The sequence below is a fragment of the Chrysemys picta genome, chromosome 22 (genome assembly GCF_011386835.1).
Source record: "Chrysemys picta bellii isolate R12L10 chromosome 22, ASM1138683v2, whole genome shotgun sequence".
In the NCBI taxonomy this organism is placed as follows: domain Eukaryota; kingdom Metazoa; phylum Chordata; order Testudines; family Emydidae; genus Chrysemys; species Chrysemys picta.
This window is the reverse complement of record NC_088812.1, coordinates 20,883,443-20,910,719: the sequence shown is the minus strand read 5'-3', so window position 1 is coordinate 20,910,719 and position 27,277 is coordinate 20,883,443. Positions and strand designations below refer to the sequence as shown.

The window sequence follows — 27,277 nt, the reverse complement described above, 5'->3', positions numbered from 1 at the left end:
AGTGATTCCAAGTAGTAACAGACAGAACAAAGTAAGTCACCAAGCAAAATAAAATAAAATGCACATATCTATGTCTAATCAAACTGAATACAGATAAGATCCTCACCAGTTCCAGAATGCTCCCTTTTATAGACTAATCTCTTTTTAGCCTGGGTCCAGCAATCACTCGCACCCCCTGTAGTTATTGTCCTTTGTTCCAGTTTCTTTCAACTATCCTGGAGGGTGGAGAGGCACTCTCTTTAGCCAGCTGAAGACAAAATGGAGGGGTCTTCCACGGGTTTAAATAGACTTTCTCTTGTGGGTGGAGACCCCCTGCCTCACTCCTATGCAAAGTCCAGCTCCAAGGGGGGAAGGGATAGCTCAGTGGTTTGAGCATTGGCCTGCTAAACCCAGGGTTGTGAGTTCAATCCTTAAGGGGGGCACTTAAGGATCTGGGGCAAAATCAGTACTTGGTCCTGCTAGTGAAGGCAGGGGACGGGGCAGGACTGGGCTGGACTTGACTCGACTCAATGACCTTTCAAGGTCCCTTCCAGTTCTAGGAGATCAGATATCTCCATTAATTAATTAAAAAATTTAAAATTAAAAAGAAGATGGAGTTCTGGAGTCACCTGGACAAGTTACATATCCATGCATGACTCAGCCTTTACAGGCAGAAGCCATTGTCCACATGGTATCTTGTAGGTCTCCAGGAAGACTTCTTATGTGGATTGGAGTATTCCAAGCTGCATTGTTCCCCAAGTATTTCCTGATCAGGTACTTAACCTGGCGAATTCCTTCCTAAAGAAGCTGACCAAATGCCTCACAAAGCTTACTTGGAAACCAAGCAAGTATACAGCCCATATTCTTACCCTCAAGTAGAAAATGATATATGTGTACAAATAGGATGAATAGATACAGTAGACCAGAACCTTTACAGAGATACATTACATGGCACAGGCAGTACAAAACATATTCCAGTTATGTCATATTCCCATAAAGCCTTATGGGAGGTACTGTCACAGGTGGTAATGGGTAAGGCCAGTGCTGTTCATACCAGGGCTGTGAATGATCAGCGGGATGAGGCTTAGGCTTCACAGCATTCCATGTAGGTCTCATGGGATGGGGATGAATGTTGAGAGGAGAAGCCATTGTCCTGCACCTCTCCTTCCTCGCCACTATGCATGCAGAGTGGTGCAGGAGATGAAGGATGGTACCGTGCTATGTAGCTTGGGGAGTGTTCGGTGCCGAGCAGTGGTGACTGCAGTGCCGAAGAAACTGCTATGTCAGCAGGACGCAGGTCCTGCCTTGGGGTTGCAGTCAACCGTTGGAGCGCTGACCGGTGTTGGATTCAGCTTGTTAGGCAGCAGCAAGTCTTGGGTCAGTGCCGGTGGTGGCAGCATTGATCATGGTGCCACTGCCTGTGCCGCGCTCTGCACCAGGGTAGTGGACTCCTGTGCATGCCCTTCCCCCGACCAAGTACTGTTGCGAGAAATCTCCGATCTCCAGCGCAGGGACACACCAACACCTAGAGTGGAGCACCCACAGGGACACCACTCGAAGAAGAACCTCCAGCTAAAATAGCACAAACCCCCAATCCCAGAGCTAAAGTGGTAATTCCCTTAACTTTCAGCACTGTAGGGTCTATGACACACAATTGTGCAGTTCCGATTTGAACTACTGAAAGGCATTCACACACCTGCCCACAAATACCCACATGCACCCTAGCAAGTTCATTACTTTATCAAAGAAGGCACCATCTCATGCTAGTTCCCTGAACTCTGCTATCTATAGGGCAGAGGTCCCCAAACCGTGGGTTGTGCCCCCTATGGGGGCACAGAGGAACCTTTGGAGGGACATGACAGCACCACCCAGCCCCTCCCCACCCCGAGCTCTGCTCCGCTCCCACCGGTAGCCACATCCAGGACCGGCTCTAGGCACCAGCAAAACAAGCTGGTGCTTGGGGCGGCACATTTTTAGGGGCGGCATGGCCGGCGCCAGAATGCCGCCCCTAAAAATGTGCCCCGGACGCCCTAGCTCACCTCCGCTGCTGCCTCTCACGCACCACGGTGCGTGAAAGAGCTGATTCGCACGCCGCTGCTCCCCCTCCCTCCCAGGTTTGAGAGCCTGGGAGGGAGGGGGAGACTCCGAGTGGCCGCGGCGCGCGCGCCGCTTCTCCCCCTCCCTCCTAGGCTTGAGAGCCTGGGGGGAGGAGGAAGAGCTGGGGATTTGGGGAAGTGGCGGAGCTGAGGCGGGGCCGGGGGTGGGGTAAGAAAAAAACAGGGGGGGGGGGCGCGGCCAAAATTATTTCTGCTTGGGGCAGCAAAAATCTTAGAGACGGCCCTGGCCACATCTCTGACTTCCAGCCCCATGTCTGGCATCGTCCTGAGCTTCAGCATGGCTCCACTCCCAGCCCCAGCCCCTTGCGGCTCCATTCCCGGCCCAGGGCCGAGGCTGGAGGCAGGGGCGGGGCTGGGAGCAGAGCAGCACCTGGCCAAAGGCTCGGCTACTGGCCCTCACCGCAGCCCAGTTGCTGTGCTACTCCCATCCCCAGCCTTGGCCCCCTACCATGGCTCTGGCCCTACTCCTGGCCCCAGACCCAACCCAGCTGCGGCCCAAGCCTCAGCCCGCTTAACCCTGTCCGTGTCCTTTCCCCCCTGCCCCTGCCTTCCAATTATTCTTTCTGTAAGGGGTGAACCAGGCATAGTTATTACTCTAGAGCATTTTACACGATGAATCATAACCCAATCAGGTCTGGTGTGAACCCTACGTAACATCCTCCACCAAAACAGCACCTGTGTCAGGACTAAAGAAGTTCCCTCTCTTTCTCAGATAACTGTTTCTCAGTCCAGAAAGGCAACACAACTCAAATGCCCTGCAGGAGACGCACCTTTTAAGTGACCAGCTGGAGCCCTGGCCACAGAGCAAAGTAAAAGGATCTACACTCACCTGTCTATGGCGCAGGGTGAAGTTCACAGGTTTGGAGAGGTTCATGAACCTCCCATCTCCAACAGCCCCACTCACCACCCTGGAATTCAGGTGAAAATTCCTCAATTTCTCATCAGCCATTAGATCTCCCTCCTTGAGAAATCTCTTGTCAATGATGGAGTCCAGGGTGGAGTAAGAAATAAAAGCAACAGCCCCAGAATCTGAAAACATGAAATGATGCTTCATCATAGAGCCAGGGACACTGAGACAAAGAAAGAGCAAGCCAGGTGCCAAAGGTCACAGTGAGTCTGGGGCAGAGCTGGGAAAAGAATCCAGGAGTCCTGGCTAGCAGTTTGAGCTTTAACCACTAGAATATATTGCCTCCTCCCTCTTCTTCCGCAAAAGTGCTTCTATGTTCCAAACATTTGGCATGCACTAGGGGAGTGTGATTCCTAAAGTGCACTAACGTATATTAGAGCACACTAGGAAACTTTAGTGCACACAAGTAGGGTCTATACAGACCAATTAATGCACAGTACGTTAGTGCTCTTTAGAAATCATACCTCCATATTGTACATTATCCAGCTAGCTAGACAGCCCTACGTGAAAGGCACTGATGTGAAGCCGTAGTTTTTCTTGGTTAGGAGAGGCAGAGGGGTTGCTTAGTGAGGAGCCTTCCTTGGTGATAAAGAATTAAGAACCAGTCCCAGTTAGGTCATACTGGCCTGAAAATTGTAGTAAAATTGGTAAATATTATCCTGGTTCCATTCCAGAAAGTCACGCACATCAACCTGGGTCCTAGCTGGGCTCATCATCAGGACATCATGTGTTGGGCCAACAGATCTCTGATCTTTCCATTCTCTGGACCAGTTCATATGCCTATCAAAGCTTTTCTCTCCTGCCTGTCCCCCCACTGCTCGGTTTTCATGCTGCGGAACAACCAGGAATGAAGGGCTCTGCAGACCTCAATGGCCTGAGAAACACTGTCTCAGCCAACAAGGTCCACACCAGTGTCAGGATAACAAAGGCAAGCAAGCCAGCCTGGGGCAAGAGGAAGGGGAGAACTAGGGCTGAGGTTTGGTGTCTAGTTAAAGGGAAGCACCAAGATGGTACCTTCTGTCGCTGCTCTGGTGACCGTATCACAGTGAATGTCCATTGTCTCCTCCTGAGCAATCAGCCTGAAGACCTCATCACAGGGACCTGCAGCCGGGACAACGAGGAGCGTCTCGATAGCTGGGGAGGGAAATGGCAAAGCCTCTTGCTGCAAGGGCAAGGCAGGTTCGGAGCTCCACTCTCTCGGAATCCCACCACCCCTTCCCCCTTTCTCCTCACCTCCATTTCTCTGTGTTTCCCTGAGCCCCTCTGGCTGACCTTCTATGATCTATCATCCGTGTGTCCCCATGAAGATGCCACTGTGCGAAGACTCAGAAGGCAACTTCTCCCTGCTGACTCACCTCTGCACTTTAGCAGGGGAAGCAGCAGGATGGGGTATTGCTGGGGGATGGAGTGAAAGGAGGATGCAATGGCAGCTGCCTGTGGCGACAGGAGATTGGCATTGCTTTTAAAACCCTCTCAGGAAGCTGCCATTGCTGCAAAGTCCCAGGGCTGCATTTATGGGTGGCGGGTAGCATAGGCCGGGGAAGGCTGTGCCTCTCCAAACAGCCTGCCTTGGACCCACCCAGGCTCTGTCCCCAGGTCCGCTCCTGCATGCTTCCAGTTCCCTTCCGGCTCTTCTGTGGCTGAGAGGCGGGGGCAGGCAGGCTGGGGATGGTGCTCACAAGGCCCAGGGCTGGGGGTGCTGGCCCAGGGCCATGCCGTGTCATGCTGCCTGCCCATCCGCCCAGCTCTGGATTTGGGGACGCTCCGGCTCCCCGGCATTCCAGGGCTGGGGGTGCTCCTGCTGCGCTGCCCACCTGGCGCTCCAGAGCTGGGGTAGCACAGGGATGGGGGTGGGTTGTTCTGGGCTCCAGCCGAAGAGAGGGGGTGGAACGGGAGGGGTGGGGCCTTGGGCAGAGAGGGAGGGGCCGGGGGCTCGTCTCTCTCAATGGTTAGCATCTCTCAATGGCTTGTTCACCTGCCGCCTATGGCTGGGTTATAAACCCTGAGAGAGGGGCAGCGAGGCTGCAGTGGTGTTCTGTATTGAAAAGAGTATAACCCCCTATCTCACAGACACCACCAGGTGGTGTGGGAGCCTCCCATCCGCCTCACCCATAGACTCTGTTGTCATGTTCTGGATCTTCATCTCCGGAGACTTCAAAGCAGCCGTCAGTGCAGCCAATTCCACACTCTGCAGGAGGAACGTCACGGCAGAGGCCACCTCCCTCTTGCTCTCGTTCCCACCAGCACTGAGGGTGGAGCTATTCAGGAAGGAACCAAAGGGGCCAGCGACTTCCTGGGATTGGGAAAGGAAACACCCTGAGAAGGAGGGAGGATTTCAGTGGTTCATGAGACACATTCTTCAGACTACCAGGGGAACAATGACCCTCTTAGGGACATATGGGTTCATAGTGACTTTCCCCACTCAGAGGGACTGCAGCATTCTCAAAGAGGGAGCCCTTCACAGAGCGAGTGAGGCTACTGAGGCTTGCTCAGGACTCCAGAGTAACCTGAAGCCAGGGGAGGGCTAACGCCCTGTCATTCGCTCCTCATCCCTGGTCCCTTCAGTGTAGGTGCCGGAGAACATTGCAACAAATCAGCAGGCATCTAGGTTCTCTCTGTGTTGCCCCCGGAAGCAATCTGGATCTTCCTAGGACCAGTGGGGACAGAACCCAGATCCCCTGCCACTTAAGCTAGAGAGCATGCACATGCGCACACACACCCCTTTTCTGAAGAGCAGCTACAATTCCCCCCAAAGTGAGACTGCTATTCCAGTGCTCAGGGCATTTGGCCATAGAGCGCCCGCACACATAGGGGCAGAACCTCTGACCTTCAGCGATACTGTTCTGTCCTGGGCATACATGGTCTCCAAATTCACTAAGGTTGAATTCACGAAGGAGCAAAATTCACTGTTGCTGCCCTGCAGAAGAATCAGAGGAAATGGGTTATTTCTGAAAGCATGGAAACGCCACCCAAAATTAAGGTTAATGGTTCTGCAGAGCGATGTTGCTTTGACCTATGGCTGGCTGGGTGTCCCACTGGAATGCTACAGATTATGTCACGTTAAGGCTAAGTGTGGTGAAACCCACAGACACGCTGATATTTCACATAGTAATGAATTTCTCCTTCCCATCCTCACAGCGATTTTATAAGTATTATTATCCTCCTTCTACATGTGGGGAACCGATGCACAGAGACACTGAGCAAATGGCCCAAAGTCACACAGTGAGTCTGAGGCAGAGATGGGAATCGAACTCTGACTTCCTGTATCTCTGACTGGTGCCTTAACTGCAGAACTCTGATGTACAGTGGGGGCATCACACACCTAAGCATGATATGGTCTAGTTTTCAGAAGCACCTGGTGTTCCACTAATTCTGCTCCCACTCCAGTCAGTGGTAAACCCTGGATAAGCTGAGAATTCTCAGGCTCAAAGTTTTCTGTGTACTCTTTGTGAAAACCCTCAAAGCCCAAATAAACCCCTTCGATGTACCTGCAGAAAGACATCTTTGCACATCTCCAACTGCTCTTTTATATGTGGAGTCTCAGTCTGGTATTTAAATGTAACATCTAGCAACAGAAAGAGAGGCAGGACAATTACATCAGGTCAACATCTGCAGGGCTAAGATTTTCAAAAGTGTCTCGTGATTTGAGACATCTTAAAAGGGCCCTGACTTTCAAAAGTGCTGAGCACTCACACTGTGAAAATCAGGCCCCTTTAAGGTCTCAAGTTAGACAACCAAAATCACAAGGCAATTTTGAAAATCTTGGCCTAAGTGACACACCTAAGCCCACACACAAACAGGGACTCTAGGACAGAGCTGGGAATGGAAGCTTGATCACTTGAGTCCTAGCCAAGCACTTTAGGCACAAGGGCCATCCTCTCTTCCTACCAGAATACAAAGTTGATGATCTACTGAAACCCAGCAGGTGTTTTCTCCCTTTAACTTCATTGATCCCTTAAGCCCTGTCTGTCTGACAACTTTCAACTAAGTCTCTAATCAGTTAGCAATACATTCGGCCCTAAAAGCCTGGTGTGTGTCCACACATCACCTAGTTAATACTCACTTAAGCTTTACCTGTGTATCTCATTAATCAGTGTATGTTATGTGTCCTCTAGGGGCTGGTCCACCAAGGGTCTGGTTCTGCTACAGCTCCTAGCTATGGGAGTTCATCCCTTAGCTCAAACAGTAGTGGGTCATTCAGTTACAAAGTCCTGGGTTTCATCTTTGGTGATAACCAAGATGACGGTTGTTACATATATAGTCGAGACGTTTCCCTTCCCCAGAAGTGTTCTAACCCTGCTATTGTACTTCTAAAAGGCCGGAGTCTCATCAAGATATGTCTGCACTAGAAATTCTTCCGTCAACCTAGATACCACCTCTCAGCAGGTGGATTAACTACAGTGACAGAAAAACTCCTTCCATCGCTGTACCAAGTGTCTACACTACAGTGCTACAGAGGCACAGCTGCGGCGCCGTAGCTGTGCTGCTGTCACTGCTGTAGTATGGACACAGCCTGAGTAACTGTGGCTAGTGGTGGCCTAGGATGGCGTCTTGGGCCAAATTCTCAGCTGGTGTAACTCAATGGAGCCCCATCAAAATCAATAGACTTTACACCAGGCCCATGGTTGCCTCCCTGGTTGTGACACTGTTTTCTTTGTAGCATGGACACAAACTATGGTCAAAATCAATTTAAAACCCATGCTACTCACCCTTCCTGCAGGAACCCGGAATCCCATAGCTGTCCATGGCAGCAGTGCCAACACTCAGGAGCGCAAATGGAGAGCTGGGATGTTCCACAGCATGAGATCTGATGGCAGGTGCAAGCATATGCAGGCTCCAAACGAACTCAGTGCCAGGGACTCGGTTCCACACCACATCCCTTACAGGCTGATTGTCTAGGATGATGGCACCAGTCTCTGATGTATTGGCCACCATCAAGGCAAAGTTCTCGAAGCCCTGCTGGGCATTTATAGAATACATCCTGCAGTAACTGGCAACATCTGGAACATTCATCAGGAAGGCGTGGGAGGAATTAGGGAGAGGTGCACCCACGCTGTAGAACACCACCTGGATGCCCACATTAGCAGAGATGTAGACTGGGATCGAGGGCTTGACAGGACGCTGGAGTACACTGCCTCCTGCTAGAGTAACAGTCTCTGCCTGTTCCCCTAGTTGATACAACACAGTTGTGCTCTGGGAAGCAGTGATGTAGACTATTTCATCTACTTTCTGCCAGGGTAAGGGAGGAATGATGTATGTTGTACCCCAGCTGCAAACTGGTAGGAGCTGCTCAAAGACATGGTTGCATTTTGTGCTAGTACAGAAACACACCTGGCCAACCAAAACAGCCACTGGCTTTTCTGAGACAATCCTGGTGCCAGACACATTTGCTATGCCTTGTAACTGGTAGCCTTGGAAAGCAAGGAGTATAATTTTCAGTGTGTCACCAGTGGAGTAGACCCTTGTTCCATAACGTAACTTGCCTTTCACATGGACCGTCACAGGGTTGCGGTCTTCGTATGTCATAACAGAGAACTCTGGGTAACTATCTAAGGATTCTGTAGGGGGAGTCACTATGTAGTGTTCATTTCCCAAGCTGGAGACAGGATACAGCACAGTGGTCTCAGGGTTCACATCTTTGTTGCTGACAGACACTACTGAGATATCTTTGTCAGCCTTGACTAGGACCACCTTGGAGAACTTGATAACACCCTTAATTCCCACTGACTCTGGTAGGCTGACCCGCACCATCTCTCCCCGATTTACCATAATCGTCTTATCAAATGGGTAATTGGAGATGGAAACAGACACTGAAGTGAAGGCAAAGTAGCCAGTAATTTGCACTTCAAATTGACTAGAGTTCCCACAGTCGTCCATGTAGGAGGTGATGAATTCTCTTCCCATAGTCTCAGTCTGACATGTGCCTGCAAGGAAAAATAGCAATAAAACATTGGAGGTGGAGAGCGATACTGGCAAGAGGTGGATAGAGTAAAAGGGACTGGATCAACTTTGTTCAAGGCAAAAATTAAGGCACAGTAAAAAAGAAAAGGAGCTTGAAAATTTTAATGAAGCTAGAAATTTTCCCCATTATATTTTTAATCTAAATTAAAATAATTTTTATTAATACTAAACATTATTTTAAATAATGAAGAAGCACAGCTTAGGCAGCTTAGAACCCAACAAAAGACCTTGGAATCAAACACGAAGTTGGGGAATGTTCCAATCTGGATCAGAACTCCATGATTGTCCCTGATCTCTATAATAGTTCAGAACCAGAATCCTGGATCCAAACACTTATGGAAACACAGAAAATTTTCAGCTCCAGATGCTCACTTAATGATTTGGACTCAGCTCTAAGAATAATTTTTTGCCCTTCCCTAGCACCCTCTGTCTAAGCTCAAAACTCTTTACAGACAGACATTAAATAATTCTCAGTCCCACCAGGAGATGGGTTAATATTACAGCCCCCACTGCACTGAAGGGGAAACTAAGGGACATAGAGGGTTAGGAGCTTGCACAAAGTAACCCCACAAATCAGCAGTAGAACTAAGAATAGAACCCAGGTTTCCTGACTCTCAGTCTCTTGTGCTCTAACTGTTATAACCTGCTCCCTTCCCAGCACTGGGAATAGAATCTTAGTCTGTTGGGTTGATGCCTTGGGCCTATTGGGCTGCGATAATATTAAAACCCTTTTGTACTGTTACAACATTAAACACATAAGTGTGGTTTGGGGTCTTGTGTCAGGTTATCACTGGCACCTTCTCCTGTTGCAACCACCACCATTAAATATATGTATATATACAGAGAGAGAGAGAGAGAGAACCTTTTATTAAACACATATAAGAAACAGATCAATAAAATTACAATTTTAAAAAGTTAAATAAAACTTTTATTTAATAAGTTTCCTTCATTTCCCTTTTAGTTATATAGGGCCAGATCCTCAGCTAGTGTAAATCAGTGTAGCACCACTGACTACAACAGACCTTTGCTGATTTACAACAGATGAGGATTCTGCCCATTACCCCCAGCTCACATCCCACTTGGCTCTTTATAGAGAGATACAGAAACATCTTATCTCCCAATAAACATTTTATCCTCACTCCCGGAGCTCGCTCTCTCTCCCCTGAGTGGAAACAAAATTAAGACCAAATGTAAGATAGCTTCTCAAATTTCCACTAGCTGAGAATCTGGCTGTCTAGTTGCAGGGCCTTTAATACGATCAGTGAGGGGAGATACTGTGAAATGCTGGGCCTCCTTCTCCTGTCCCTTACACCATATGACGGCCATTGATTTCAGTGCATTTCTCCTGATTTACACTGATGTATGTTAGAAGAGAATCAGGCCCATCATTCTTAGCTTCAATGGGAGATGGCAACAGGGCTAGATTTACGGGCAGGTGACCCAGGCAACCACCCGGGGTGCCGGGTTTGGGGGGTGCCGGGCTCGGGGTGCGGTTTTTGTCGTTAGCGAAAAAAGGGAAACCAGAATGTTTGAAGTAAAATGTTTCAGGTATTCCATATGTGGATTCATTTTTCACTAGCCTCCTAGAATGTTCGTGACCTTTATAGGATCTCATGGAACCTTCCAGATTTTCTGAGAACTACATTTTCCTCCAGCCTCCTAGAATGTTGTCAGCCACGCTCTCGCGACTATATACAGAGCAGGGCATCACCCAGGGTTGGCAACTTTCTAATTTCACAAAATGGAACACCCTGGCCCTACCCTTTCCCCAAGGCCCTGCCCCCACTCACTCTAGTCCCCCTCCCTCCATCGCTCGCTGTCCCCCAGCCTCACTCACTTTCAGTGGGCTGGGACAGGGGGTTGGGGTGCGGGAGGGGGTGAGGGCTCCATCTGGGGGTGCGGGCTCCGGGGTTGGGCCAGAAATCAGAGGTTCTGGGTGCAAGAGTGGGCTCCGGACTGAGGCAGGGGGTTGGGGTGCAGGAAGGGGTGAGGGCTCTGCCTGGGGGTGCTGGCTCTGGGATGGAGCTGGGGATGAGGGGTTTGGGATGCAGTAGGGGGCTCCGGGCTGGGGCCAAAGGGTTTGGAGAGCAGGAGCAGGCTCAGGGTTGGGCCAGGGGGTGAGGGTCTGGGAGGGGGTTCAGGCTCTGGCTGGGGTTATGGGCTTGTTGGGGTCCACTAGGCATAGCTACCAGGTAACTCGGGAGAGTGGAAGGCCACAAGTGCCGATGAAGCTCTTTTGCTCTGGGCCTATCTGAACCCCCAAACTCCATCTTGGGAACTCTCACCTACTTCTATGCTAACTGTTTACATGCTCTGAAGTAGGCTGAAGCAGAAATGTAATGTCAGCGTTTCTAGCAGATGGCTGCAGTTTCACTCACACTAGCAGAAATAATAGAGATAAGAAGCGGGGTAGTTAGTTTGCAGGCGTCTAACTCAAGGTCGCAAAGATTGAGAAAGTTTTCTCACAAGCTTATGTAGAGCTTATTGTAACAGTTGTCTGGAAGGGAGGGGTAAGGGGGAACAGCCAAACAAAGAGATGTATGTAAACAGTTTGGAGTATAAAAGGTAAAAGTTGTTTGTATTTGTTGCACTGGATTTGAGACATGATGGTCTCCTAGTGCCATTTCAGAGCTCTGAAATAAACTTGGCTTGCTTTCTCCCCTCGGTGTCTTTATTGGTGCCAAGCACACCGGGCGACGGACCATTGTTGTCCCCTCGAGCCCTTTAGGGCAGGCAACAGTTTTGGCGTCCCTGGGTGGGCTCGAGGCTGAAATTTAGCCTTGCCCGGATCCCTCCTGGTGGCCGACGGATTACAGCAACGACCGACGCCCAGCGCGCACCGGTGACTTCATCGGGGGCCTCGGCGGAGACGTGGTTTGCTCGACCCCGGAGGGCACAACGGTGCAACGCACACAGACAGTGGAGAAGCAGCTGCGGGCGACGGTGAGGAACCGGTCCCGTTGATAGGGCGACGGTGACGGTGCAGAACCGGACCCTTGGATAAGGTAGGAACAGTCCAGTGGGGACTTATCTGTTGTGACCTGGGGACGCCCAGTGTCTGCCTGTTGTGACCTGGGGACGCCCAGAGTCTCCCTTGGTATGGGGCAGGGACAGAGTACAGCCGGCAGGGTACAGTGTACACCTTTAGAATGCATTCTGGTGAACTGGAAGGTGTTTGGATCTGATCAGTTGATTAAAAGTAAATTGAAAAGGTTCTGTACAGTTGATTGGCCTCAGTACCAGCTAGAGTGCCAAGAAAGGTGGCCACCGGAAGGATCACTTAATTACAACACGATCCTTCAATTGCTTTTGTTTTGTCAGAGAACCGGTAAATGGAATGAACATCTCTATGCGTATACGTTTATGGTGTTAAGAAATAGGACTGATATTTTGCTCAAGTGCCATTTGACTCCGACAGGCTCGGTAGTAACGGCTGCTAAACCCCAGAACCCTCCCACTGTTGTAATGCCAGAATCGGTGTCCCCTTCGGCTCCTCCACCCCCACAGGCTTCAGAGAGTACCCCCCCCCCCCCCCGTGGGATTGTATCCGTTGATTACTGAGAGTGTGGTAGCCCGTCCGGGAACACAAGAACGGCCAGCACAGATAGTATCTGTCTACTCGCATGTACCTTTTAACCCTGTACATCTGGCTGCTTTTAAGGCAGAGGCAGGAGAATTCTCAACGAATCCAAGCAAGTTCATTTCTATCTTTGAAGGGTGTCTAGCTAGCCATAAGCCTGACTGGGATGATTGTAATATACTTATGAGAACCCTGTTGTCCGAAGTGGAGCGGAATCAGGTTATAGCCAAGGCTAAGGATGAAGACGGAGAAGGCATTTAAGGTTTAAAGGGAAAGCTATTGGACACCAGAAGTTGTACAGAGTGGAATCCTCAGAAGTGAGTGTGCTCGTCCTGGTTTGTTGCTTCAAAGCTCTGTACAGAAGTTATGTTACGGGAAAGGTGTATGATGGCAATGAGTATGTGTTAATAGTTGGAGAAGAGGTGTATGAGTGAAGAGTGGAAGGTTCCTTTGGAAGTTAGAAGAAGACAAGAAAGGGAGAAGGAAAGAGAACAGAATGAGTTAACTGAGAGGAAAATACAGCTAGCAGGCCATCCAAGGACAGTGTTCACAGCCAAGACTTGGCTGACAACCAAGAGAAAGGGGGGCCTGAATGTGCCCAAGCAACTGTGAGATCTGCAAAATACTGCAAGGCATAAGGAAGACAAACGAAGGGTTAAAAAGCAGCTTTGTTGGACAGTATTGGCTCAAGGATTTAAAAATTCCCCCACTCTGTTTGGACAGGCTTTGCCAGAGACTTGGAGGAGTGGGATAATTCAGACAGAGCCCTCCTGCCGCAATATGTAGATGACTTGTTGATTGCTGCTGTGGGTCTAATCCCTTGTCTCAGAGCTACTGTGAGTCTCCTAAACTTTATTGGACTGCGAGGATACAGGGTATCTCAAAGCAAAGCCCAAATTGCTCTTTCAGAGGTTCAATATCTGGGATTTCACATCAGGCAGGGAGAGAGACAGCTCTCAAACGAAAGGAAGGAGGCTATCTGCCAAGTTCCCATCCCCAGCAACCGTAAACGGCTTAGGGCATTCCTGGGCATGGCAGGTTTTTGCAGAATATGGATTCCAGAGTTTGGACTGTGGGCTAAACCTCTGTATGAATGTGTTAAGGGAGCGGATCATGACCCCTTTCACTGGTCCCCAGAAGCGGACAGGGCATTTAAAATCTTGAAAAGGAAGCTAATGGAAGCTCCAGCCCTGGGTTTGCCCGATATATCTAAGCTGTTCCAACTGTATGTGCATGAACGAAAAGGGGTAGCTTTGGGAATGCTTACCCAGCTATTAGGTGCCTGGAAATGTCCTGTGGCATACTTTTCTAAACAACTGGATCAAGTTTCAAAGGGATGTCCAGCCTGTTTGAGGGCGGTCGCAGCTACTGCTCTAGTGCTTGGGGAAGCTGAGAAGCTGACACTGGGAGGAACTGTGCAAGTGTATGTTCCCCATATGGTCCGAGCCTTGCTGGACACTAAGGGTGGTCTTTGGCTCACACAGGCTCGGGTTGCTCGGTACCAGGCGAAGCTGTTAGAGAATCCTGAAGTCACCCTGGAGACCTGTCCCTCCCTTAATCCAGCTACACTGCTACCAGAGACAGAAAAGCAGGAACATGACTGTTTAGAAATCATAGATGTTCAGTATTCTAGCCGCCCAGATCTGAAAGATCAGCCACTCCCAAATGCTGACTTGGAATGGTATACGGATGGCAGTAGTACTGTTGTGTATGGGCAAAGGAGGGCTGGTTATGCTATTGTGTCTCTTCATGATACCGTGGAAGCTGAGAGTTTACCGGCAGGAACATCTGCCCAGCTTGCTGAACTAGTGGCCCTGACTCGTGCACTCGAGCTGGCAAAAGACAAACGGGTTAATATCTTTACTGACTCGAAGTATGCTTTTGGGGTATTGCATGCTCACGCTGGTTTGTGGAAGCAAAGGGGGATGCTAACAGCCCAAGGCTCCCCGGTCAAGCATGGGTCTCTAATTCTCCGGCTGTTAGAAGCGGTACAACTCCCCTCAGCAGTAGCAGTGGTGCATTGCAAAGCCCATCAAAGGGAAGATCAAGATGTAACCAAGGGTAATGCCAGAGCAGACAGGGAAGCTAAACGAGCTGCTACCCTGAAATCAGCAACTGAGGAGAATGCCCAAATGCATGCCCTCATCCCATCAGTGGGTGAGCTTGCAGCCCCTCAGTACTCCCAAGAGGACAGAAACCTGGCTGACAGTCTTGGTCTCCAGGAAAAGGAGGGATGGCTTTATTCCACAGAGGGAAAAATCCTCCTGCCCAAGGGCTTGATTCGACCAGTGTTGCAGAAACTGCATCAGACCACACACGCAGGCAGAGAGGCTCTTACCCAGCTCATGAATAAATATTTTCTAACCTCCGGACTTAAACCCCTAGCATCACAGGTACAAGCTGAATGTTTAATCTGCCAAAAGAATAACCCTCGACCAGGAGTAGCAGTGCCACCAGCCACCCTGGAACCTACCCCAGGCCCAGGATTGGTGTGGCAAATAGACTTTACTGAGTTTCCCAGGACCCAAGGGTACAGGTACCTTCTCGTCTTAGTGGATCGATTCAGCGGATGGCCTGAGGCCTTCCCATGTCGCAACAACACTGCCAAAACAGTGGCTCTTAAGTTTGTCAAGGAAATCATTCCTCACTTCGGCCTTCCTCAGTGGATGGAATCTGATAATGGAACACACTTCACATCTCAAATTGTTCAAAAGATATCAAGTGCTCTGCAAATCCCCTGGAAACTCCACACACCCTGGCGACCACAAGCCAGTGGAGTAGTGGAACGCACAAATCAGACACTCAAGCGACACCTCTCAAAGGTCTGTCAGGAGGCCTCTCTTAAGTGGCCTGATGCCTTGCCCCTTGTGTTACTTCGCATTCGTGTTCTCCCTAAGGGTAGGATAGGGCTTAGTCCCTTCGAGATTATGTTTGGAAGAGCATGGCCTATGAATGGTACCCCAGTTCTGGCAGGGGAATGGGAAATGGGGTGTGGTTTCTTGTCTCAGTACATGTGCTCTCTGTCTGCTGTTCTTTCTTCTCTTCACAGGTATACCAAAGATTCACAGCCTCTTCTGCTGGATACTCCAGTCCACTCCCTGCAGCCTGGTGACTCCATTCTCGTGCGGACCTGGAAGGACGAGCCTCTCCAAGAGAAGTGGAAAGGACCCCATACCGTCCTGCTTGTCACCCATACAGCGGCAAAGGTCGAAGGACACAAGAACTGGATTCATCACTCTCGACTGAAAGCAGTGCCCGCTCCTAAACAGTGGACTGTCCAGCCTGCGGAGAAGACTGCTAACGACGATTTGGGACTTAAGCTGTTATTCAAAAGACAGTAAGGGTCACTGGGAATGCGTTGTGATCTTTTTGAACAGTCACAGCATACTCCCCGCGAGAACCCTGAGCATTGGTTTTATTTTCTCACAGAAGGCCGACTTGGCCTATATATTTGGTCTTGTTATTTTTTGACTTGTTTAGTGTCAACAATTCTTCTTATCTTCTGGGCATTTGGGTTGTTGTAATTGTCTGTGCCCTTATTGGAGAAGAGTGTTGTACCTATGTCCCAGAGTTTTCACAGGACATTAACAAGCACATCTTGTCAGCTGAACGGGCCTTTAACCAGTGGAAGGCCCAGGAAAGAGAACCCACTATTTTGGATTCCCTCTGGGGTTGGATACCTGGTTTAGGAGAACTAGGGGATATAGGGGGAAACATTGTTCGCATTTTGCTCACAGGTGTTGTGGTATGTTTTGTTCTTGTTCTTTTGCTCATTTGCTGTAAAGTGCTCATACGTAAGATTTGTACCTCCCATACCCCAGAAGTTCCCTTATACCCTCTCATTGATAATCCTGATTGCATGGAGCTTAATCGCATTCTGTCTTTAGAGTATGAGAAAACTCTGACAAGGGTTTGTTGAGTGTTCTCAAAGGAGGGATTGTTGGGGTCCACTAGGCATAGCTACCAGGTAACTCGGGAGAGTGGAAGGCCACAAGTGCCGATGAAGCTCTTTTGCTCTGGGCCTATCTGAACCCCCAAACTCCATCTTGGGAACTCTCACCTACTTCTATGCTAACTGTTTACATGCTCTGAAGCAGGCTGAAGCAGAAATGTAATGTCAGCGTTTCTAGCAGATGGCTGCAGTTTCACTCACACTAGCAGAAATAAGAGAGATAAGAAGCGGGGTAGTTAGTTTGCAGGCGTCTAACTCAAGGTCGCAAAGATTGAGAAAGTTTTCTCACAAGCTTATGTAGAGCTTATTGTAACAGTTGTCTGGAAGGGAGGGGTAAGGGGGAACAGCCAAACAAAGAGATGTATGTAAACAGTTTGGAGTATAAAAGGTAAAAGTTGTTTGTATTTGTTGCACTGGATTTGAGACATGATGGTCTCCTAGTGCCATTTCAGAGCTCTGAAATAAACTTGGCTTGCTTTCTCCCCTCGGTGTCTTTATTGGTGCCAAGCACACCGGGCGACGGACCATTGTTGTCCCCTCGAGCCCTTTAGGGCAGGCAACAGGCTTGGGGGTGGGGCCAGGGATGAGGGGTTTGGGGTGCAGGAGGGGGCTCCAGGTTGGGGACAAGGGGTTTGGAATGCGGGAGGAGGCTCAGGGCTAAGGCAGGGCATTGGAGTGTGGGAGGGGATGAGGGGTGCAGGCTCCAGGAGGGAGTTTGGGTGAGGGAGGGGGTTCTGACCTGAGGCAAAGGGTTGGGGTATGGGTGGGGGTGCAGGGTCTGGGAGGGAGTTAGAGTGCGGGAGGGGGTTCCAACATGGGGCAGTAGGTTCAGGGTATGGGCTCTGGCCAGGCAGCACTTACCTCACGCGGCTCCCATTCAGTGGCACAGCGGGGCTAAGGTAGGCTCCCTGCCTGCCCTGGCTCCGCGCTGCTCCTGGAAGTGGCCAACATGTTCAGCCCCTAGGCGGAGGAGCAGCCAGGTGGCTCTGCACGGTGTGCGCTGCCTGCACCAACAGCCGCCACCCCCACAGCTCCCATGGGCCACAGTTCCCAGCCAATGGAAGCTGTGGAGCTGGCGCTGGGAGCAGCAGCAGCACTCGGAGCTTTGCTGATCGCCGTTGCGCTTAGGGGCCGGACATGCCAGCTGCTTCCGGAGAGCTGCACAGAGCCAGGGCAGGCAGAGAGTTTGCCTTAGCCCCAGTGCACCACCGAACGGACTTTTAATGGCCAGGTCAGCAGTCCTGTCCAGCCCCCTGCCTTCACTAGCAGGGTCCCTTTAGGATTGGGCGTTCCGGTCGAAAACCAGACACCTGGCAACCCTAGTATCACCAGTTAGTCTTATGAGACAGGGATAAATCATGCATACAAATCATGCATCAAAGTCATGAAATGGGCTACAAATGAAATAAAAAATAAAGTATTTAAATGTTTAACAAATGGAGGGGAATGGGGGCACAAGCCATTTGGTCTAGGGCCGGCCCTGGCTGCCGGTCCTCAATGCCTCTCAGGATTTAGCTCCATTTGTAGGATTTCCCAGTGCTTCTAGTTTCTACATGAAATTGATCGTGATCTCAGTATTACAGAATTGTATGTGAAAATTAACAGCTTCTTAAAGGGGAAGCTGCCAAAAGGACAAACCCAGAATTACTGTTACTTCATTCTCCTTCGCTCCTTTCTGACAGACCTCTAGGTACTGCAGTCCAGTATATGAAGTCTCCAGCTACCACTTCCTGGGCCCACCTCTGGCTTTTCAGTATTGCCTAGTAACACTATTAAAAGACTTCTTAGTGGGACATGGCAGCAGAAAGAGGTTCTTGTCCACCATGGGACAAAGTATGAGCAGACTAAAACTAGAATACCCTAAGGAGTGACAGAGGGAGAAAGAGGGAGTGAATGATAAACGAACACAGAGAAGGAGGAATTATCCTTGACACCCAATCTTCCCTGTTTTCAAAATTCTGGGTTTTCCATTTAGGGCCTGTTTAGAACCTGAGGTGTACCCACCCCTTTGGGCATTCCGCTACTCCTAATGACCCAGTTGCAGTGAATCCCCACATTAGAGTCCAGATAATGCTCAAGCCAATACCGGCTTCATTGCAGACACTCTATATGGGACTCACTTATCATGGGCACAAAAACTTTACACAAGGTATTAAGTTTCATTAACCTGAGAACTTACCAATTGTGTTTGTCTTCTGGGCACTTGCTGGTGGTAGCAACCAGAACAGTCCAAGCAAGAAAAACACTTGAGAGAAGATGAACAAAATGGTTTAAAATCTAAGATATGGCAATAAACAACACAGGGAGGATTCTAATAAAGGATTCTAAGCACCTTTGTATGAGTCTGACCCAAATCTCAGTTACACTGGTGTAAATTTGGAATGACTCCATTGGTTTACTTTTATTGGAGTTACCCTGGATTTATCCTGGGATTTAGGAGATCAGGATTAGGATCAGGGCATTGGACCTCATTAAACCACCAGGCTGCAGGCCTTGTCCAGGCCTACAAAGGGTACTGCGGCTGCAAAGGGGCAGCCCAGAGACAGGCAGAGGCAGCTGGTTCAAACCCCCCTTGCAAATGATGAGTGGTTTATAAAATGCAGTCTTCCCCAAGGTCCGGAAGGGACATGGGGGCCAGTGACAAGCGAGACACTGGCCTGCAGAGAGCGCTCTGTGCTGGAATTGCTAATTCCCAGCAGGAGGTGCCGTGCTAGTGAGTCATCACTCCGCCACACATAGGAATCATAAATCATTACCAAAATTCACACAATCACCACACAGGGCTTTTCCCCTTTGACCTCGTCATTTTGGGTTCTGTCAGATATAACCTTCTCCCATGCCCAGTGCTCAGCAAGGAAGCAAACACACGCCCTGAAGAGGGGCAAGATGCACAATAAGTTTGCAGGAGAGCATGTATCTTGAAATGAAATAATGGAGATATCCTATCTTATAGAACTGGAAGGAACCTCCAAAGGTCATTGAGTCCAGCCCCCTGCCTTCACTAGCAGGACCAAGTACTGATTTTGCCCCAGATTCCTAAGTGGCCCCCCTCAAGAATTGAACTTACAACTCTGGGTTTAGCAGGCCAATGCTCAAACCACTGAGCTATCCCTCCCCCCTAGTCTTGCTAATCTGTTTAGCCAACAGTTGGTGCTGCAGCTGCTCTTTGTCCGCCTGTGAAGCCCAACTGGTTACAGAATGTACATCTACACCACGCAGCAGCCTGCAGCAGCAAGGCTCAGAACCCAGCTCGACAGACTCGGGGCTCATGCGACTGTGCTAAAAGTAACTGTGTACACAGAGCTTCTAAGTTGTGACTTGGACTGGAGGTCAGGCTAGGGAGCGGGATGGGCCTCAGCTGGTCCAAACCACAACTTAACAGTGCTGTCCGCACACCTATTTTTATCATGGCAGCACAAGCCCGAGTCTGTCAAGGTGAGCTTGGAGGTTCTCTGCCACAGGCTGTGTAGATGTCCCCTGATAGGCCAGGGAACCTCTGAAGTACCTGAGGACAGAACCCTTCTAACTTCCCCTCCCTGGCATCTCCAATAAGTTGCCAACTGGCTACTCCCAGCTATTCCAAGGAGAGCGGCTTGCCTGCCACACTCTCCCATACATTATGGCTCTGTCATCACTAACTCGGTTCTACTTACTTGGAGGAAACGCGAAGCCTCGGCGTCCCATGGCTGCTCAGAAGACAAGCTCTGGGCTTCTGACCCTGGCAGCTTCCTTATTAACCAGAAACAAGACCAAAAGCAAAACTGAGACACATTCGGTCACAGCATCTTCCTCTTTAGTCTCCTTATCTCTGGTCTCTGGAAACAGAGTCTTTGGGCCAAGTTCACCTCACTGAAATCAGTAACTGATCCCACTAAGGGGATGGGCCCTTTATTATTTATTATCTTCCCTAACCCCTGCAGTGTGCTGGGTGCCCTCACAGTGCAACAGGAATCAGACAGACCTTATGCTGCAGTTTATACTCTCATGGGAGATCTGACACACCAGGTGAGAGTCAGGGCCACCCAGAGGGGGGGGCAACTGGGGCAATTGGCCCCACAGGGGCAATACTATAGTATTCTATAGTAATGTAACTTTTTTTTATGGAAGGGGCCCTGAAATTGCTTTGCCCCAGGCCCCCTGAATCCTCTGGGCGGCCCTGGTGAGAGTTGTATACAATTGGTGCTGAAATAAGATGAGCAAACAAGGGTTACAAAACTAAGATCTGACAGTTACTTATCTGTAACCCATGTGTCCACTTCTTCCCCAGCTCTTTCAGAGTCCCCCCCTCCAACCACTTTCTACCCTCAAGTAACCCACATTAGGACACTGCAGCTCTCTAGTTATTTTTCACATAAGAGAATAAAAATCTACTACTGCTGCACACTAGAGAATCATATCCTTTAGCTAAAGGGATAAAGGGCTGATGCTTTTAGTGCAGAAGATTCTAGGTACAATCCCCGCTGATGACCCACAGTGGATAAATCGCTAAATTCACTCCACTCTGCAACTCAACAGCCACCTCTCTCTCTTTCACTCTCTCTCTCTCTCTCTCACACACACACACACACACTCAGCAGGAGTCTCATTTCACATGTACAGAATGGGAAATGACTGCCTAGAAAGGATGAATGACTGCCTTTTCTACAGAAAAGGATCTGGGGGTTATAGTGGACCACAAACAAAAAATCTGAATCAACAATGTACTACTGTTGCAAAAAAAAAAAAAAGCAAACATAATTCTGGGATATATTAGTAGGAGTGTTGTAAGCAAGACATGAGAAATAATTCTTCCACTCTACTCAACTCTGATAAGGCCTCAACTGGAGTAGTGTGTCCAATTCTGGGCACCACATTTCAGGAAAAATGTGAACAAACTGGAGAAAGTCCAGAAGAGAGCAACAAAAATGATGAAAGTTCTAGAAACCATGACCTGTGAGAAAAGATTGAAAAAACTGGGGATGTCTAGTCTGAGGAAGACGGGGGGAGGGGGGAGAATGGGAGGGAGAAACACATGATAACAGTCTTCAAGTACATAAAGAGGAGGGTGATAAATTGTTCTTCTTAACTACTAAGGACAGGGCAAGAAGCAATAGGCTTAAATTGCAGCAAGGTAGATTTAGGTTGGACATTAGGAAAAGCTTCCTAACTGTAAGGTTAGTTAAGCCCTAGAACTAATTACCTAGGGAGTTGTGGGATCTCCATCACTGGATGTTTTTAACAAGAGCTTAAACAAACACCTGTCAGGTTGGCCTAGATAATATTTAGTTCTACCTTAGTGCAGGGGACTGGACTAGAAAACCTCTCGAGGTCCCTTCAAGTCTTACATTTCTATGATTCATCACTTCTGACTTCAGAGGCTTCTAGGGCTGTGAAGGCAGTGGAACATTCTGTACCTCAGGGGAAAACTCTGCATCCCCGTGTTCATCCTTATAAAATGATTGTGTGGTATCCAATGCAAATGTTGTCATGTTGATTGTCTTCGGAAGGCTCATGATGCACTGAGCATTGTGGTTATAGTGATGTTATAGTAATTGTTGTTACAGTAATGTTATAGTAATGTTATAGGTCATAATTCCATGTATATAGTTATGAGGCTGAAAATGTGTCCTCATGGCTTAAAACAGGCCCAGGCAAAACTCTCCAAGAGCAGAGAGGCAGTTCACACCTCATCAGGGCATGTATGGGACAAACCCAGCACAGCCTCACAGGAACAAAGGACACTGGCCTAGGTAGCAACAAAGGATCTGTTGGACTCTCGAGTGAGTCACCCCCATTCCTTTGGTCAGTTTGGCACTGCGATGAGGTAATGCTCACCTGACTCTGAAGTGGGGGGCAAAGCCAAGAGGGAAGAAAGAACATGATAAAAGGGAGAGACATTTGCCATGCTCTTCCTCTCTCTTCCACCTACATCTACAGACACCACCACCAAGCAACTGAAGCACTGATCAAAGGGGAGAGCCTGGCTGAAGGGCAACCAGACAACCTGTGGTGAGAAGCATCTAAGTATGTAAGGGCACTGAAAGTGTTAAGATCAGCTTAGAATGCGTTTTGCTTTTATTTCATTTGACCAAATCCGATTTGTTTTGCTTTGATTTATAATCACTTAAAATCTATCTTTGTAGTTAATAGATCTGTTTGTTCATTCTACCTGAAGCAGTGTTTGCTTTGAAGATTGTCAGAGACTCCTCTGCATCCGAAGAAGTGGGTTATAACCCACAAAGCTTATGCCCAAATAAATTTGTTAGTTTTTGCTGATACAGACTAATACAACTACCCCTCTGAAACCAATTTCCTTGAATATATTCATTGTTCAACGTTATCCATGGAATAATTTTGCTGAATGACATATTTGATGTTCAGTTATCAAGCTGTTTTAATTGATTTTAAGTCACCCAATCTTATTTCAAACTCTTAAATTCTGGCGCCTAAGTCCCCTGCTGTTACTATTTTGATACTGACTTCCCACCAAAGCTAAAAAATTTCAGCCAGCTATATAGTTGCTCAAAAACGATAAAAACATTGACATTTTTCCTTCCCACATTCTCCCCCTCACCCCCACGTTTGTTGAAATTCAAAATGTTCTTGATTCTTCCCCCACTCCTTTTTTTTGGTTAAAGTTTGCAGTTTCAATGCATTTGTGATAAATGAAGGGGGGAGTAGCTCCCTTTTATGGACACCCAGCCAACCAGTTAGTTGTAAAATCCCTCTTGGTGGCTGTTCTCTGCTTGCTTTACCTGTACAGGGGTTAACAAAATACCCCAGGTGAAGGAAAGGGAGTGGGCACCTGACCAAAAGAGCCAATGGGAAGGCTAGAACTTTTTTAAATGGGGGGGAAAAAACTTCCCCTTTGTGTTTCTGTTGTTGTTTCTCTGGGGAAGAGGGGAACAGGGAGCAGTTATGCTAAGAAGTTTTAAGCCAGGTATGATCATAAATCATCAGATCATACCTAGAACTACTTATTTGGAACTCCCAAATGTGTAAGTAGATCAGGAATGTTTGGAAAGATGCGATTAGGATTATTTCTGTTTATTTCTTATGGCTAATGGACTCCTCTATGCTAACCCCAGATGCTTTTGTTTGCTTGTAACCTTTAAGCTGAACACCCAAGAAAGCTAGTTTGGGTGCTTAATTTTTGGAATCTAGCAAAAGCCTAAGTTCCAGATGTATTTTTCTTTCTTTTTTGTTTTTAATATTATTTACCTTTTTTAAAGAACAGGATTGGATTTTTGGCGTCCTAAGAGGTTTGTGCATATGTTGTTTAATTAGCTGGTGACAACAGCTAATTTCCTTTGTTTTCTTTCTCAGCTCTTCCCGGAGTGGGGAGGGGGTGAAAGGGCTTGAGGAATCCCACAGGAAGGAATTCCCAAGTGCGTCTTCCTGGGTTCCAAAAGGGGTTTTGCATTTGGGTGCTGGAAGTGTTTACCAAGCCAAGGTGAGAGAGAAGCTGTAACCTAGCGGGCCCCCACCTTCTGCACTTGAAGTGTCAGAGTGTGAAATCCGCCTTGACAGCATTTTTGTCAAAACTTTGAAAAAAGTCAACCAACTTTATTGTCTGCTGGTATTCTTGAATATTCACCTTAAACTTGCTCTTTCTGTACTGACTGTCCATATTAGAGCTACCCAATGCAGCGATGAGACTGCTATTGTTACTCAAGCTAGCTTTTATCTCCTGAATGCAGTGTAGACATTCCCTGAATGTCAAAGGGCCCATATTCAGCAGCAGCAGGACCTGTAGGTGTGTTTCTAGCTATGTTAACTTCAAGATTTAGCTAGAGCAAAGCAATAAGGTCTAGCTAGATAAGTGGTTCTCAAACTGTGGGTCAAAGTGGATTGCGACCCCGTTTTAATGGGGTCACCAGGGCTGGCATTAGAGTTGCTACCACCCGGGCCCACTGGAGGAAACACAAGGAGGTGGGTGCAACGGGGGGGGCTTCCTGATTCATACTGAGAAAGTAGGGCAATCGGCTAGTTATCTTAGGCGCATGTACACGAACGCAAGAAGCCTGGGAAACAAGCAGGAAGAATTGGCACAATCAAATAACTATGATGTGATTGGAATAACAGAGACTTGGTGGGGTAGCTCACATGACTGGAGCACTGGATGGGTATAAGCTGTTCAGGAAGGACAGGCAGGGAAGGAAAGGTGGAGGAGTTGCACTGTGTGGGGATGTATCATCCCTACACCAACCTAATGAAAAGTTCCATGAGGAGGTAAGGGTCACGATGGGACACTTGCCAGGTAATAAATCATGGCCTTATGTAAGGCCCCCTGGTGGTCTAGGATTATATAAGATGAGGTAAACAAATCATGGCCTTATGTAAGGAACGGTTGAACCAATCGGTGTGGGGCTATACATGTGATAAACACATGATTCTCCTTCTTGTCCAATCGGTAGATGTGTGATTATAGCCTAATTGTGTTATGTAATGTAAAAAAAAACTATAAAAGAAAGCTTGTAATAAACAGAATTGGATTCAGCTTGCAACCACATTGGTCGTGTGCTTTATCCGCTCCGCGTGGGACCCCACAAATGGTGACCCCGACGTGATTCGGCTTGGACATCAAGGCAGCCAGGACTTTGCCCAGAGTGAGCTAGCAGAGATCATACTAGACACAGCCGCCAGTGGAGCAGGGATCAATGTTCTCAGACAGTAGACCCAACAGGTGTTGTCTCAAAAGCTGAGCAAAGAGAAAGCAGATCCAACCAGAAAAAGGATCTGAGTGGTCAGACTCTATGTCATCTCTCATGAAGAAACTGGAACAATTGAATTTAGATATTAAAAAGGCTCTCAGTGCTGGCTCTTCTCCTTCCAGCACTCCTTCTACCAAAAAGCGCAAACAGCCATGGCAGGAGGTACCGGAGGATACTGGCTCCTGGTCGTCCGAGAGAGACGTTCGTGAGCTCACAGCCGACTGAAGCGTTCGGTGAGAAAAGGCGGAGGTGGCAGCCGCGGCAGGAGGTACCGGAGGATACCGGCTCCTGGTCGTCCGAGAGAGACGTTCGTGAGCTCACAGCCGACTGAAGCGTTCGGTGAGAAAAGGCGGAGGTGGCAGCCGCGGCAGGAGGTACCGGAGGATACCGGCTCCTGGTCGTCCGAGAGAGACGTTCGTGAGCTCACAGGTGAGCGGCTGCATTTGATAAAATGGGCTCTGCTTTGTCTGCAGAGGAGGAGACAGTGCATGATTTTTTATTACGCATCGCTAAAAAGCGGGGAGAGAAGCTTCCCTCTGACGCGTTGTCCCGTTTGTTGAAATGGGGGCAGAAACGCGGGAATGTACAAACAGGGCCTTCATCTACAGGACATGCTGAATCAGTTGTCCCATTTGGCCGGTGAGAGCCATCCCCCGCAGTCCCACACATTGCGAGCCCTGAACAAGCCCGGCTTTCCTGTCACCAATAATGTTTGTACCCCAAAGTTCCGGGCGGAGTTCCCGGGGCAGGGTGAGCAGTTGCAGAATAGGTTAAAAAGAATGGCGAAGCCAGGCTTATCTAACTTTAAAAGGACATATAGGAAAAAACCACCGGATAAGATCCCTCCGGCGAATAATGTAGCTACCCCCTGTCCTCGTTGTGGTTTGTGGGGCTGCCTGATTGGGTGCACTGGATGGAATAACGTGTCCACGCACCGGCCACTGGACGCCGCCATGCAGAAGCCAAACAACGACCCCGCGGCACCGGACTTGCACTTGTTGTTTGCTACAACCTAGACACCTGATAATGCTGTACTTCTGTTTGTTCGAACTCCTTATTATAGGAGCAGGGGTCTTTGTATGTCCAAACTCTGTACCTTTTGTTAACCCACGACAAAATGTTTGGGTCACCTGGGCAAACCAAACTGGCCAAAAAGCCCTTTTTGCTTGTTCATGGCCACCCCATCGGATCCCCAATGGTTTTCGTGGGTATTTATGTAATGTTATGTTTTTTAATAGTTCCCAGTTGTTAAATGTCACCTGTCGTCAGTTTTATAGGTTCAAAAAAAGTAGTCAGGTGGCTAGTAATTGTCCTAATGTTAGTTGGACCCTCCTATAGGCCTTATTTAAGAAAAAGGGGGGAGGTGTGGGGATGTATCATCCCTACACCAACCTAATGAAAAGTTCCATGAGGAGGTAAGGGTCACGATGGGACACTTGCCAGGTAATAAATCATGGCCTTATGTAAGGCCCCCTGGTGGTCTAGGATTATATAAGATGATCATGGCCTTATGTAAGGCCCCCTGGTTGTCTAGGATTATATAAGATGAGGTAAACAAATCATGGCCTTATGTAAGGAACGGTTGAACCAATCGGTGTGGGGCTATACATGTGATAAACACATGATTCTCCTTCTTGTCCAATCGGTAGATGTGTGATTATAGCCTAATTGTGTTATGTAATGTTGAGAAAAAACTATAAAAGAAAGCTTGTAATAAACAGAATTGGATTCAGCTTGCAACCACATTGGTCGTGTGCTTTATCCGCTCCACGTGGGACCCCACAGCACTGTATGTAAGATTGCTGTATGATTGCTCAGAGCTCCAGTATGAAACTGGAGAAAAGCCTGTTGAGAGTCTTTGGGTTAAGTTTAGAAGCAAGAGCAACAAGGGTGATGTCATGGTGGGCGTGTGCTATAGACCACCAGACCAGGAGGATGAAGTAGACGAGACTTTCCTCGGACAATTCACCGACGTTTCCAGAACACAGGCCCTGGTTCTAATGGGGGACTTCAATCACCCTGACATCTGCTGGAAGAGCAATACAGCAGTGCACAGACAATCCAGGAAGTTTTTGGAGAGTGTTGGAG

The 27,277-nt window shown here is 48.6% G+C and overlaps 1 protein-coding gene and 2 long non-coding RNA genes across 3 annotated transcripts in view; 2 read left to right on the top strand and 1 right to left on the bottom strand.

Annotated features, from left to right (window-relative positions):
* Positions 1 to 20,260, bottom strand: part of LOC101952657 (uncharacterized) — a 47,251-nt gene extending 26,991 nt beyond the window's left edge. The window contains exons 1-8 of the mRNA XM_065575492.1: positions 20,150 to 20,260; positions 18,676 to 18,741; positions 7,713 to 8,927; positions 6,492 to 6,568; positions 5,831 to 5,920; positions 5,113 to 5,296; positions 4,018 to 4,137; positions 2,926 to 3,125 (exon numbers count right to left, since the gene is read on the bottom strand). Coding sequence (XP_065431564.1) covers positions 2,926 to 3,125; positions 4,018 to 4,137; positions 5,113 to 5,296; positions 5,831 to 5,920; positions 6,492 to 6,568; positions 7,713 to 8,927; positions 18,676 to 18,741; positions 20,150 to 20,180 — 1,983 coding nt within the window. The 5' untranslated portion in view covers positions 20,181 to 20,260. The remainder of the gene's footprint in view (positions 1 to 2,925; positions 3,126 to 4,017; positions 4,138 to 5,112; positions 5,297 to 5,830; positions 5,921 to 6,491; positions 6,569 to 7,712; positions 8,928 to 18,675; positions 18,742 to 20,149) is intronic.
* Positions 11,123 to 16,978, top strand: LOC135977020 (uncharacterized). The gene is made up of 2 exons (XR_010594325.1): positions 11,123 to 11,969; positions 15,594 to 16,978. It is a non-coding gene; the product is annotated as an uncharacterized LOC135977020 (long non-coding RNA).
* Positions 20,261 to 24,655: 4,395 nt separating the features above from the next.
* Positions 24,656 to 26,929, top strand: LOC135977018 (uncharacterized). Its single transcript, XR_010594323.1, has 2 exons — positions 24,656 to 24,735; positions 24,794 to 26,929. It is a non-coding gene; the product is annotated as an uncharacterized LOC135977018 (long non-coding RNA).
* Positions 26,930 to 27,277: the final 348 nt, after the last annotated feature.